Raw genomic sequence first — 13475 nt, forward strand, 5'->3', positions numbered from 1 at the left:
GGTCAGGTTCAGAGCTGAGCGGGCCGTGGCCCCTCCCTGGCTCCAGGGCTCTGTCTGGAGGGGCCTCTTGCTTTACCATCCTGCCACGACTCGAATAGTGGTTATTTACAACAGGGTCTGTTCCCACAGATTAGAACCCTAAAATATTAAAAACAAAAAACCCAACACACACACAACCAAAGGTTTGATGTGAGTAGAAAGATAGCCCTTCTGCACGGTAGTCAATAAATACCAGCACTAGAAAATCAATTGCTTTAATTGCGTTTCAGCAGGGAGCCTCAGCACCATGTGGGGAGGAGGAAATGGGGTGGTCTCGGTTTTTGAGTCCTTTTGGCCAGAGGGAGGCCACACAGGGCAGGGGGGCACCCTCCACGGGAGCACTGCCCACCTGGTCAGTGAGGGGGCAGCAGGGTGCTCACCCCGACCCCGCAGTCCTCCTGGGGGCCGGCCTGGCCCTGGAGCAGGAAAGAGCTCGGGAGGCCACCCTCCCTGGGCTGAGGTAATCAGCACCCTGCCCCCAGGATGTCTTCTCAGCCTACGAAGCAGGAAGAGCCTGGGCAGAAACCACTTTAAAACCAGATTTTCACTTGAGGTGTCAGCCAGATGTCACCTCTGCGTAAAACTCCCAAGTGCAAGGCTGCCGAGTGGCACAGTGTAAGCGCGGATCCTTCCTGTGCCACCAAGCCCAGAGGGACCAAGGAGCCACCTGCCGTCTCCACCCCTGGGCTGCGTGGGAAAGCCAGCAGCAAGAGCAGGCGCCAGGAGTGCGGACTGTCTCCCTCCTCGGGCCCAAAGCAGGAGGGCTGGTACCCCTTGGGGAACAGGAAAAACCACCGCCCTCACATTCAGAAACAGCCCTGACTGTGGCCTGGTCATGGGGATAAAAGATGTGTATGTGGTGGCAGGGAGGGACAGAGGGGGAAATCTTATTAATATAGAATAATGTCATAAGCCATATATATTAAAATCATTAACCGTATATAGTCCTATGGTAGCTCCAGCCCCTCACACATGCTCAGGTGGCGTGGCCAGCCCTTTGCCTTGGTCCAGTCTCACCCTTGGGGGCAGAGAAGGGACAGCTTGCTCCCTTTCTCTGAGCTTCTGGCCCACAGCCCCTGCAGGCAGCCCCAGCGGTCATCCAGGCACGCTAGCTCTGCCGTCACTGGGAAGGGGCCCTGGCCTCATTGCTGTCCCCCTGGCTGGGCTTTGGCTTTAGCAGGATGAATCTGTTGAGGAGGTCCGTTTCTGAGCTGGCCTGGGCTGCCGCATACCCCTCACCTGTGGACACAGACGCAGGCTGAGGACTTGGGCCCAGGACAGAAGACCCCTGCCCAGCACACCTTGTCCTCCACAGAGCCTCCTGGCTGGTGGGGGTGACGCACAGCAGTGACTCACCGGCGAAGCTGGAGGCCTCAGCGATGTTCTGGGAACCTGTGATGTGGTGCCAGTAGGCACTGCGGGGCAGCATGGTAGTGGGCGTGCAGGGGTATGAGTAATGTTCTGTGCCCTTGCTCAGCAGCTGTGGGGCAGAGAAGGGTCAGCGGCTAAGCCCAGGGGTGGCCAGCCCAAGACCCTGCCTGCCTTTGCCATACTCACGAGCTGGAGTCGGCTGGCACTCTCCCGGTCCTCTGACTGCCCACCCGCCGCCCCCTACCCTGGACTGACACGCGTGGCCTCACCCTCACATTCTTCTCCATCTCCAGCAGGACTCGTTTGTGCTGCTCGGCGATGGCCAGGGTGGCACTGTGGACCCGCTGGTAAATCTGTTCCCCTTCCTGTGTCTGGAAGGTGTAGAGCCCTTCTCCAGCGTCACACATCCTGGGGACACAGGGAGCACAGAGAGCACGGTGGTGGGCACGTCCCACGTATGTGACATGCTTAGTCAGGCTCTCCTTTGGGAACAGGCAGGGCTGTTACCTGAGGGCCTGACCACCGAGCTCAAACGTGCTGAACATTTTCCATGGGCCAGGTGGTGGTCTAAATGCTTTACAAGAATTAATCCATCCTGTTTTCTCCACCACCGGGTCTGTGTGCAATTGGTTTCCTAATTACTACAGTTCTTCTCAAACTATCTTATAGATGAGAAAACTGAGGCATTCAGAAGCTAAGTAACAACCAAAGTTACATGGTGGAGTATACAGAATTGGAGTCTAGGCAGGCTGCTCCAGAGTGCAAGCTACACCCAGTCCTCACCATCATCACCCAGTGTATGAGGCTAGGTACTTTTATTATCCCATATGACAGATAAGAAAACTGAGACAAAGGTCTGCCATCACAGAGCAGGTCAGTACCAGTGCCAGCATCTGACTTGAGCTTTTGACGTACTTGCTGGGAGCCTCGATTTCTTCAGTAAAATGGGAATATTATGTTCCCCTTCAGCATGCTATGCTGATACATGAGCTTTCAGCACAGGGCCCAACACAAGTGAATGACAGCCACCATCAAGACCATGGCTGGAGGGTGGGGAGGCGAGCGGGTCCTACCGGCCAGCCTCAAAGGTGAAGCGGGTGGCATCCCGGCCGTAGCGGCGCAGTGAGCAGAGGGGCCACGAGACGAGCTTCACGCGGGGGTTGTGTATGTCCCAGAGGTAGATGTTCTCGTGGGTGATCTGCAGCTTGCACTCGCCATACACGTCCAGGTTGGGGCAGGGCAGCAGGAAGACATTGAAGCGATCTGGAGGGGAGAGAACAAGAGGGCCTGGCGCTTTCGGGGGGTGAGGGGAGGTCCCCCCACCCCACCCTGTGCCAGCACCAGGCCTCACCTGTCTGCTCACACTGCACTCCCGGGGCCAGGAGGTCTGGCTCTCCCAGACTGATGTCGTTGAGCCTCGACCCCAGACACTCCACAGAGAGTGTCTTGTACCACTCCTCTGCCTCCAGCTCTGGAGAAAACAGTATCTCATCATGCTGCCAACTCAGGGTCCCTCGGCAGCCCATCCCACCTGCTTCAGCCGGAGTAGTCCCCGCATGCAAAGCAGAGAGGGCGAGGCCAGTGGACTCTGCCTGCCTGCCCACCTCATCCTGGGGGGCGCCCTCCTCCCCCACACCTCACACCCCATCAGGAGAGCTAGCCTGGCTCTGACCCCTACCAATTGGACCTTGACCAGCACACCGCCTGCAGCCCCATCCCCTCACCTGAGTCGCAGGTGAAGGTCCGTGCTGAGTCGTCAGTGAATATGATGGCCACTGCCTGCCTCTTGGTCTCCTTGGGGAGCCGTGTGACACACTTGACGTTGCTGATCTCTGTCACCTGGCACGGCATCCACAGGGGACTCAGCCAGGGTGAAGCACCTCCCGCTACATCCCCCACAGCTCTGCCACCCCCAGGAGGGTCCTCTTGGCCCTCAGGACTCTGAACAGATCATCACTGCTTACAGGTTGGGGAGCTAGGGCCCAGGCCCCCTAACCTTGGGGCAGCCTCGGAGGCACACGGACTTCTCGTCTGGATACTTCTCCAGCCGCTGGGGCCCCTTGCTGGAGGACTTTCGGAACACCAGCCAGCACCTCCGGTAGATCTGTGGGGCGAGATGGCAGGGGGATGGACCCTGGACCACTCCCAGCGCAGCCAAAGTGACCCTGCAGTTTTCCCTGCCTACCACGAGGGGCAGTGCCACATAGCCTTCTAGGGGGCTCAGGCCCAAAAGACCACTGTGACATCCCACCCTGGGGAAGAGACCCCTCCCCAGATTGAAAAGGCAATCATTTCTTGGCTGGCTCCATAAAAGGTGCTCCTGAGTTACTGTTTACTATGAGTTCAGCTCTGGGTTTAACCTAAGTAGCCAACATTTATTTGTGCTTTTTGTTATTAGCACTCCTCACATTTAATCTCAGGGTCACTCTTGAGGTCAGTTCTATTATCATCTCCACTTTACAGATGGAATCTGAGGCACCCAAGAGTTGAGTAACAGCTTATGAATGGTAGAACTGGTATTTAAAACCAGCTGCCTGGAGCCAAGGCCGTACTGGGAAACCACTGCGCTAAGGCTCTGCCCAAGAGCACCGGCCAGGACAGAAGCAATGTCGTGCGGACAGGAATCAGGCCTGAGCCCGCTCCCAGCCCGCACATCACCACAGCCCTTGTTCTTAGAGCCAGGGGACAGCTCTTGATGTAGGTAACACCCCCTCTTGTCTCTAGGACCTCTTCATTCACTGACCATCCTGGGAATGAAGGGAACCAGGGTTAGTTTCCTGCTCCAGCTGGGAAACCAGGTGCTCTCAGAGGTCAAGGAGCAGAGCCAGGAACCTGGAATCACCCCCAGAGCACAGAGTCTTCCCAGCAAGGTTCATCACTCCTTGTCCCAACCACCGCCAGTGACCCTTGCCTAAATCCACCTAAATTCTCTATAGCTTCCTGGACTCCATCCGAAAGGCAAGGGAGCCAGGGAGCGGGGAGCTGCCACACTGTTGGCCCTAGCCACTTGCCTGGGCCTCTGACTCTTCCTTCTACGGCTCTTTTCCAGCCCAAAGTCCAGCTGGGGTGTACCCACTCTTTCAGCAAGCATTCCAGAAGGCTGGCAGAGCCATTCCCCGGAATCTCCAGCGCTCCTCTCACTGGCAGTGTGGAGACTGAGGGACCCTCCTCTTTGCCCTGCTATGTGGGCACCAGGTCCTCGGCAGTCAGGTTCCCAGGGTGCAGTGGGTCGAGGCAGTCTCCATCCTGAGAAGCTGCTCACACCAGGCTATTTCAGGCTCCGGAGACTCTAGGAGACATGTCTGTCTCTGCCCCCCTGACCTTGGCTCAGCCCTCGGCCTGTCCACATAAACCCCAGCAGACCTCAGCTCTAAGCTGAGCAGCTCTTTTAGGGCAGAGACTGTATTTTATTCTCAGAATCCTCACATGCCAGTAGCCTCGTGAACAGAGCCTGCTGAACAAGTGAATGATCATGTGTAGGGACCGTGAATGGATGGATGGATGAATGAATGCTGCCAACTCAGACGTGCCCTGCCAGGCTGGGCTCTGTGCAGCCTGCAGGGGCAGAAGGCCTGGGGGCCTGAGCGCTCTGGTTGCCTGGTTACAAGATACACACACACACACATGCACACGCACACACGCACACACACTCCGCACGAACACAGAGCCCCAGGGAGCCACTGCGCTCAAGAGCCCTCCTTCCCCACTTCTCACAGGTCTTTGATCAGCGCTTCAGAAACACTCTGCCACAGCTCTGCCTTGGGAGGAAAGCCCTGGCAGGTAGGAGGGCCCGCTCCTGATCTCTTTCAGCCCTTCCCCCCTCACCTCTGTGGGCTGAGACAAGAATGGCCGGGTGGCCCCAGCCCCTCACAGCAGATCTGCAGGGGGAAGTCGAGTTCCCTGAGTGGGGGTGACTCCAGACGGGGCCTGGCCAGAGCCCAGCTCCCAAACCCTGCCTTTGACTGTGTCCACCGTAGGTTCCCGGGCCTCCCCCTGAAACAGGCCGGGTTCTGAGCCCAAGTGGCCACATCAAGTGCCTCGGCTTCCTGGGAAACTCTGCTCTGGACTGGCCCTCAGCCCAGCTGGCCCCTGGGGGCCTGAAGGCCCTGAGGAAGGAGCCACACTAGAAGCTGGGCCCCTGCCCCCTGCCTCCCCACCGCAGCCTTAGCTTTTCCCCTCATTCTGTGCCCCAAGTGGGCTCCATCCTTCTCTTGGGGCAAGAACACAGTGGCTGATGGCCACCAGGGCCCAGGCTGGGACACAGTCCAAATCCAGGTAAGACCCCAACGTGCCCACCAGCTAAGTGGCTGCCCCCTGCCTGGGCAGAAGAGCCCCCAGTGCCCACCAGCTAACTGGCTGCCTGGACAGAGGAGCCCCCAGCAGGGGCCCTGGGGGTGGGGGCCACAGGAGTGGAAGGGGGCACAAGAACCACCCTGCTCCAAGGCCAGTCCTGTTCTGTCTGGTCACCCACACAAGGGCCCCTGAGTATCAGAGCCCGCCTTCTCCGCCAGCCCACTCTGCTGAGCCAGGAAGCCTTGAAAGTCAGATCGCACCCCCACTCCCACCAAGGCCATGGGGGAGGTGGGGGAGGGCGGGCAGGAGGCCCAGGTAAACACAAGACTTGGGCCATCTCAGGGGCCAGGGTTTCCGTCTTATTAAGGAGGCCCCTCAATGGAGAGAGCGGGGAGGGTCAGGGAATAAAGGCAGCTCTTGGGACAACCTCACCAAGATTATTAAGTTGGTCCCTGGGGCCCCTGCTCATGCCTTTTGGGGGGGTTTCACCAGTAGGGGGTGGGCGAGGGTGCACACCCTGCAAAGGTACATCTGAGGCCTCATCTCCATAGGCCCTCCAAGCCCCCAAAACCTGGGAGGAAAGCAGCCGGGCCCAATGCCACGGGCCATCCCGCCCAGGTTCTCATTCATAAACCACATAAATGCCAGCTTCTGTGCCCCTCGTACCGCCGCCCTACCCCCAACAACCAACCACTCTCCTTGGCCAATACTTCAACCGTAGAAGCAACAACCAAAGATAAATAAATGCCGGTACACAGCAAGCCACGGGAAGCAGGAGAGATGAGGTACTTTAAAGAAAAGAGGCCAGGGGAGGGGAGGGGGAGACGAGGAGGTGATGGCAAGGGGAAGTGACAAGCTGGTCTCAGCTCAGATAGAGCCCGGCATTTCCAGCCGCTGCCCAGGCGACAACTTCAACAATAGCAGGGGAGCCGCCTGCCCATCGGCCACCACCACTGGCCCAGCCACAGGGACTCCAGCCAGCCGGGCTGGGGCGGGGGCCGCAGTGGGCAGAGCCGGGCACAGGCACATGCCAGGCAGCCCGCCGGCCAGAAACCTCGAGAGACCAGCAATGCGCGATGGCCGGCCAGGAACCGGCAGGTGGCCGCGCACCCCCCGACATCCCAGATGCCAGACCGAGGGCCCCTTGGAAGGTGGCTCACCCCGAGCTTCCTGCTCTTCATCTTCACGTAGCCTTGCTTGACGATGTCGTTGAAATTGGTCGCCATGGTTTCTCCACTGTGTCTTTGAGGCTCGTCTCTCTCGGGCGCCGAGGGGAGGGATGCCCAGGTGGCCTCGGTTTCCCCGGCTCCTCCGATCACCTGTTCGAGATCCTCCGACGGGGCTGCTGCGCGGAGCTGCTCCTCACCTCGCCCGCCTCAGCATTGTTCTAGCAGCCCCTTCGCCCGGCGCCTGCTGGAAATAAAAATGACAGGGAGATTAGACAGTGACATCTTTCTCTTCCCCTGGCTGTCTCGATCTTTTTTTCCTTCCTCTACCCACACTCGTCCCCTCCCTTCCTCCCTCAGCCCGCCCTTCTTCCTTCCCTTCCCTCCCCACCCCAGGATGGCAGAACCATTCAGGAAAACCCGAGGTGGAGGCCTCTACGAGGAAAATGGTCTAGCCCAGTCCCCTCCCTCACACGGTTAACCCCTTCCTGGGAGGACGGGCTCCGGCTCCTGCTGTGGAGGTGGGGGCAGAGGAAAAGGTGGCCGGGGAGCTGCCGGCGGGGCCCTAGCTCCTGCTGCAGCTGAGGGGCAGGCTTCCAGAAAGCCCCCCTCCTGCACGGGCACCTCCCTGCGGGAAGCCTTCCAAGAGACGGGCTCCTGGGAGATGGCACAGATTCTGGGACCATGCTCCCCGAGGTCAGATGATCCACCCCATGGTCTCAGCAGACAGCACCCCCACTACCCCAGGCCCTCTGTCCCACTCTGTTCTATACCTGGATCTCCCCAGCTCCAGGCAAGAGTCAGAACCGTCCCCTCAAACCCTGCTCTCCCTGCCCCCTGGAACTCTTCAGCAGCCTGTCTGGGTGCTGCTTCCTGGGTGGGAGGGCAGAGTCCAATGGGACGGGCCTGCAGATAAGCCTGAAGAATGTGCTGGGCAGGCTGGCAGTGGCCACTGTCGAAGCGGTTGCCTTGCCCTGGCACTGGGAAGGCCAGGTTGGTCTGTGAGGGCACCGGGTCTGGACAGGACTCTCGGTGTCCTGTGTCCTGGACCCAGGCAGGAGTTAATTGCACGGAGAACTAGCAAACACCTGGGGTGGGAGCAAAGGACACAGCTGGACCACATTGAGGGGGACTAACGGGAAGTCCATATGCAGCTGGAAAAGGGGTGCCACCAGGGGCTCTTGGAATCAGGCAGGTCGGCAGATAACAAAGACTCAGACTTGGCGGAGGCGGGTGCCTCAGTGATGACCCAGCCCAACATCCATTTCAGATCATTTTATGGTTGGGGAAAAGCAAGCTGCCCAGAGAGGAGAGGCGGCGTGGCCAGGGTCACAGAGCAAGTCCAGGCTTCAGTCAGGGACAAATAAGTTTCGGAGCGGGTGATGGAGGCGGGCCTAGGGATGGGATGCTCTGCCACCTGGCTCTGGCCACTCACCAGAGCCTTAGCCTTCTCTGCCACCCGGCTCTGGCCACTCACCACAGCCTTAGCCTTCTCTGCCACCCAGGCTCGGGGCAGGGCTGTGCCTGCAACATGGCCCCCTGCGTCTCTGGATGAGAATGTGGTAGCACGCTGGGGTCAGCTGGGCATCTGTGCTGCCAGGACAGGACCCTGGGGCAAGCATCCTGCTGGAGCTGCCAGCAGCTTGGCATTAATTAATCTTCTGGAGGCCTGTCTGTCGAGTGCCTAACAAGGAACAGATGTGACTACCCCAGTGTGCACATGCAAATAGGCGAAGGGACACAGAGGGTAGTGCTCTCTATGCCCCGTGTACCCCGAGAGCCCCTTCAGCACCCCTCAGCAGCCTCCATGCCCATCCACGCCCTCTCTCCCAGCTCCCTGGGGGCCAAGACCCTGCCACACCCAAGTGATCTGTTTTCCTCCTGTAAGGTCGGCTGTGGGGTCTCTCCCTGGTACTGACCTCTCCAACAGCCTTGCTAGACCCAGGTGCTGGCACTCAGAGATGAACAAGCTTTCCCAGCTCTGTCTCCACCATCTGGGGCTTCCTTGACCACCCCCAGCAAGGACTGGCTCTGTAAAAGTCCCCTCTGAGATGATGGCCAGCCGGCCACTGGCTGAGGGGCCATGCAAGGGAGGCCTCTTTCAGAACACACTGACCAGCATGCACGGGGCCCCCGGTTCATCCAAGGCAGCTCGGGATGTGGTCCAGCCAGGAACATGCATTCAAGCATGCATAACCAGGAACATGCATATCAGGCAAGAGGTCCTGGGCAAGCCGCTTAACATCTCAGTGCCTCAATTTCCCCACTAGTAAAATAAAATTAAAAAAAAAAAAAAAAAGAAGAAGATAAATCAGCCCATTTAAAATGAGGAAATGAATCCCTGAGGCACCTGCCTGCCCACGCTGGACCAAGAGCATCTGCCTTGAAAACCCAAAGGGATGTTTGTATTTCGAGAGCTGCTGCCCAGCCAAGGGCTGTGAGATCACCCTAACCCAGCCTTTCACCTGCCCGACACAGGCCTGCTCCTACCTGCCTCTCCGTGTTACCTTCCCCGCCGTACCCCTTGAGCGACTGCAGCCGCCAAGCTCTCAGGAGTACCCCTGGCACATCTGTCCACAGGTCCACACCCCACCCTAGGCCCCAGGCCCTAGAAATAAACCAGCGGGAAGAGTAACCTTCCAGGGAGAGCATGGGTGGCAGGGCGCCCGGCAGCTCACGCTGGCCTGGAGTCACAGGTGGTGCTGACCTTACTTGGTTCCAAATAAATATGCAAGAGCAAGACCCAAGCTGGTGCCCAGAGTGATACAGCACAGGAGAGCTGGGGAGGCGGGGAGAGAGGGGGAAGGGTCAATGGGTAGACTTACACATTTGATGGGCAATGGGATCTGGGGGGGGGGTACCCAGAACCAACCAATCCCTCAAAGGACGTGGACCCCTGGCTGAGCCTGTGCAGACCCAATCAGGCATCAAGAGATGGCAGTCGGCTGAGCACAGTAGGCAGGAACCAGGAAGGCTCCCCCTGCAGCCCTCCTCCCCTTACCACACCTGGGGCCACTTTCCCCATCACTACTGAACCCCCAGCAGCTCTGGCAATCACAAGCCTGCAGCAGGGAAAGACACCCCGCTAACTGTGGTCTCAGGTCTGTCAGGTCAGCTCTGAGCACTCTGAGAGGCTAAGCAGGGTGTCCAGCACCCCCTCAACACAGCTCCTCAACGGGGAAGGAGTAAGGAGCCTCATTCCTGCTCCCAGCCTAGCATCAATGTGGTTGCTCAGCCACAAATGGTACCTGCCCTGACCAGGACACCACTGGCTCCTCCAGAGAGCTGGACTCTGAAATGTACCCCCTCTCCCAGGAAGAGCAGGCATCTTGTGCAGAAAGGGTAGGACACTCCCTGGTGCCCAGCAGAGGGGTGGAGCAGGGCCACTGCCTACCTGCCCTGTGGGACGGCTGTCTAAGCACTCCCTCCCTGCACCCAGATTCTGCCTGGAGGCTTGGCTCCAGAACAAATGCTACTTGCTGCTGCTGGCAACCAATGGCTGAGCCGGAGTGGCTGTCGGCCTGGCTGGGCCTCCCAACCCCGCGACAGATCGGATCTTATCAGGGCTTGGGGACAGCCCTGCCTGGACCCCGGCTCACTGACTGCTCGGTGTCTCCACCCGCTGGCAAAGATCCTATCAACCGGATTGTCTCCAGCACCAGGGACATTTCCCATCCCCCACCCCACCCCCACCTGGTCCTCTCTACTCCCGTGTGATGGCTATCAGGGGCCAGGAGGAGGTCCTCCCTTCCCCGGAGGGTCCCATCCCTGACCTCCTCCACCCCTGCAAATCCTCACAAGCAACCACCACCTGAAACACCGCAGGTCTGAAAGTGGGTGGCAAAGTCAGATCCAAAACCAATTGGGAAGAGAAGACTGGAAGAAAGAGACATCAGAACAGTCACTGTCACTGTCTTCTGGGCCCTCCAGCCAGGACGGTGGTGCTATGTCTCCAGACCACTGCCGCTGGTCTGCCTCCCGTCCTCCCCCCACTCTTCTGGCCTCATCTCCCCACTGCCAGGGGATGGTGCGGGGGATGTTCCTCAACATGCGTAATTCTTACCCACGTGGGATCACTACACTTGCTGTTCCCTGCCTATACAACACTGTTCCCTCAGATGGTCCAAGGTTCATTCTACCGCATCAGTTTAAAGACCATCAGTTTAGAGAGTCCTTCCCTGACCATCCTGGCCAAAGGGAGCCCCCAGTCAGCCTCTACCACCACACCTGGCTTCCACTGTCCCCACATATCCCTATAGGTTTCGCCTCTTCATCTGCTGGTTTGCTTGGCCACTGTCTCCAACAACATCCTAGAATGTCAGCTCCCTGGTGGCTAAGCCTCCTCTAATTAACAGCTCCGTCCTACCACCTAGAATGGTGCCCAGTGCAGTGTTGTTTAGTCACTCAGATGTGTCCGACTCTTGCGACCCCATGGACTGTAGCCCGCTGGGCTCCTTTGTCCATGGGATTTCCCAGGCAAGAATACTGGAGTGGGTAGCCATTCCCTTCTCCAGGGAATCTTCCCAACCTAGGGATCAAACCCACATCTCCTGCATTGCAGGTGGATTCTTTACTGCTGAGTGCAGAGTAGGTACTCAGTACATGGGGGCTGAAAACGTAATTATCTCCAGGATTTGTTTTGTCCTCTTCATCCTTTCTCCCACCACCAATATCCACCTGGTCAGACCCAGCTCAGCTTCCAAAGACATGTGGGGCAGTGGTGGGTTCCCATTTCCCTGGGCCCCGGACCCACAGTTTGGTTCAGAGCTGACCCGGGGGGAGACAGCACGGCTGACCCCATGTCCAGGCCTGGCTGGGTGGCCCCACCTTGGCCCTGGTTGTTGGGTGAGATCATGCCCAGCTCTGCTGCCCTCCCTGGGAGAGAAGAGCTAGAAGTAACCATTGCCCAGGCTCAGAAGGACAAGCAACTGGGGGCACAGCTCCTGAGACCCAACCCAGCTGGGGGATAGGACTGGCCTGCACTGGAGCCACATCTTTTGAAAGGGGCAAGAAAGGACTTTGCACTAAATAAGCCCAGCCTCAAACCGCTGCTGTGGATCCTGCCCGCCTGTCACTGCCCTTGACTCTCAGACCCCTACACCCGAAACCCTCCATCTGAGTCTCCTGGCAACAGCCACGGAGCCACAGCTTGGGACACGGCCCAGGTGCCAGCCTCCGCTCATACCCCTCTGCAGTGACAGCAAGCATTTAACGGGAAGCCGGACTTCGGGAGTTCTGGGGGAGAGAGTGAACAGGACCCCAGGAACAGGCAGAAACAATCAACAAAAGCGGGCAGCTGGCTGCGAGTTTAAGTTGTACGGCAGGAATCATCTGTAGGTGGGGTGGACGGTGGGGCAGTTGGAGAGTCTCTAGGAATTTAGGGGCGGGCGGGGCGGTGCGGGGGTGGGGGGGTGGTACTGAGAGTGTAGGAGGCATGAAAGCAGATAGGGTGCGAGGAGGCAAGCTATGAGGAGCGGAGCTGTGCCCCTTCGAGATGGCAGGGCCAGGGAGCACGAGGGCCTGGGCTCTTTCGATGGGTAGGTGTGGGGTAGGTGCGGGGAAGGTGTGAGGTCAAGCCCTGACCTGGGCTCCCCTGGAGAAGAGAGCTGGGGGAAGGTGGGGCTCAAGGGGTAGTTCCGGTGGCAGGGATTGGCTTTTGGAAGTGGACCCCTGAGGACCCCCACAGGGTAGGAAGGTCCCATGGGCTTGGAGAGTCCTCAAGGAGGAGTCGCCGAGGGTCTGGAGGGCTCCTGCGCGACCTGAGGCCCCCCTCCCCGCCTCGCGCCCCACTAGTTACCTGGGCGCCGCGGCCCCTGCCGGGGGCGCTGGCTCAGCGGGCGGAGGGCCAGGCTCATGCCCGCGTCACGGCGCGGCCGGCGGGGGCGGCGGGGCGGCCGGGCAGCGGCGGCGCCGGGCTCCGGGCGGGGACGGCGAGGGAGGCGCGGCCGTCCAGCTTGGCTCCGGCTGGGACTCCGCGGAGCCACCCAGCCGCCAGGCTCACCCTCGCCGCCCCGCTCCGCCCCGCCCCGTCCCCCCTGGCGGCCCGCCCCCGCCGTATTCCTCCGAGCTGAGGGACACCAAGTTCTGCCCCGGCTTCCCTGCCCTCCCCGCCTCCTCCCACCTCCACCCCCGCCGCCATTCCCTGCTTGCCTCCGCGGGCCCCATCAGGTGGCCCTCCTCAACCCCGGCTCAGCCTCACCTTCCCTTCCTGGGCCCCCAGTTGCAGTCTCACATCGCCTCTCAGCCCCCGAAATCTGAACTCCACCATCAGGTCCCAGTCCCCAGATTCCTACCACCCTCTCTCCATTTCTATGGGAATCATACACACATTCCTTGCTCCCCTATCCCCTAGAGGACTCCTTGGGCCCTTCTCAGTCTAGCCTTCCGGAGGACCCCCACCCCCAGGGACCCCCTATCGCCCCTCTCCAGCACCCCTCGCCGCACCCCGCACAATCGAGTAGCTGCATCGGCGCCGCTCTCTCGGATTGTCAGCTCCCCTAGCAGTCGGCCAGCCTCTCCTTCCTCCCCAGCCTCCTCACCACCCTCAAATCACCCTGTACTCCCATCCTGCACCCCCTGAGACTTTTCTAAATCCCATGGCCCACC

At 59.6% G+C, this 13475-nt stretch overlaps 1 protein-coding gene and 1 long non-coding RNA gene across 8 annotated transcripts; one reads left to right on the forward strand and one right to left on the reverse strand.

Annotated features, from left to right (window-relative positions):
- Positions 1 to 238: 238 nt before the first annotated feature.
- DOK4 (docking protein 4) lies at positions 239 to 12843 on the reverse strand. Of its 7 annotated transcripts, XM_060397974.1 has the most exons (11): positions 12667 to 12843; positions 8329 to 9135; positions 7643 to 8286; positions 6864 to 7116; positions 3407 to 3514; positions 3135 to 3249; positions 2762 to 2881; positions 2484 to 2673; positions 1680 to 1818; positions 1396 to 1519; positions 239 to 1278 (listed from the first exon to the last, which is right to left on the reverse strand). In XM_060397974.1, the coding sequence occupies exons 4-11, from the start codon at positions 6927 to 6929 to the stop codon at positions 1160 to 1162; spliced, it is 981 nt and encodes a 326-aa protein (XP_060253957.1). In that variant the 5' UTR covers positions 6930 to 7116; positions 7643 to 8286; positions 8329 to 9135; positions 12667 to 12843; the 3' UTR covers positions 239 to 1159. The 7 variants fall into 7 exon arrangements, with proteins under 7 accessions (XP_060253957.1, XP_042087626.1, XP_042087624.1 ...); XM_042231692.1 differs by lacking the exon at positions 7643 to 8286 and having other exon boundaries at positions 239 to 1519; positions 6864 to 7113; positions 8986 to 9135; XM_042231690.1 differs by lacking the exon at positions 7643 to 8286 and having other exon boundaries at positions 239 to 1519; positions 8986 to 9135.
- On the forward strand, positions 5057 to 7145 carry LOC114117882 (uncharacterized). The gene is made up of 2 exons (XR_006056107.2): positions 5057 to 5190; positions 5388 to 7145. It is a non-coding gene; the product is annotated as an uncharacterized LOC114117882 (long non-coding RNA).
- Positions 12844 to 13475: the final 632 nt, after the last annotated feature.

This window comes from Ovis aries, chromosome 14, assembly GCF_016772045.2.
Source record: "Ovis aries strain OAR_USU_Benz2616 breed Rambouillet chromosome 14, ARS-UI_Ramb_v3.0, whole genome shotgun sequence".
Lineage (NCBI taxonomy): Eukaryota > Metazoa > Chordata > Mammalia > Artiodactyla > Bovidae > Ovis > Ovis aries.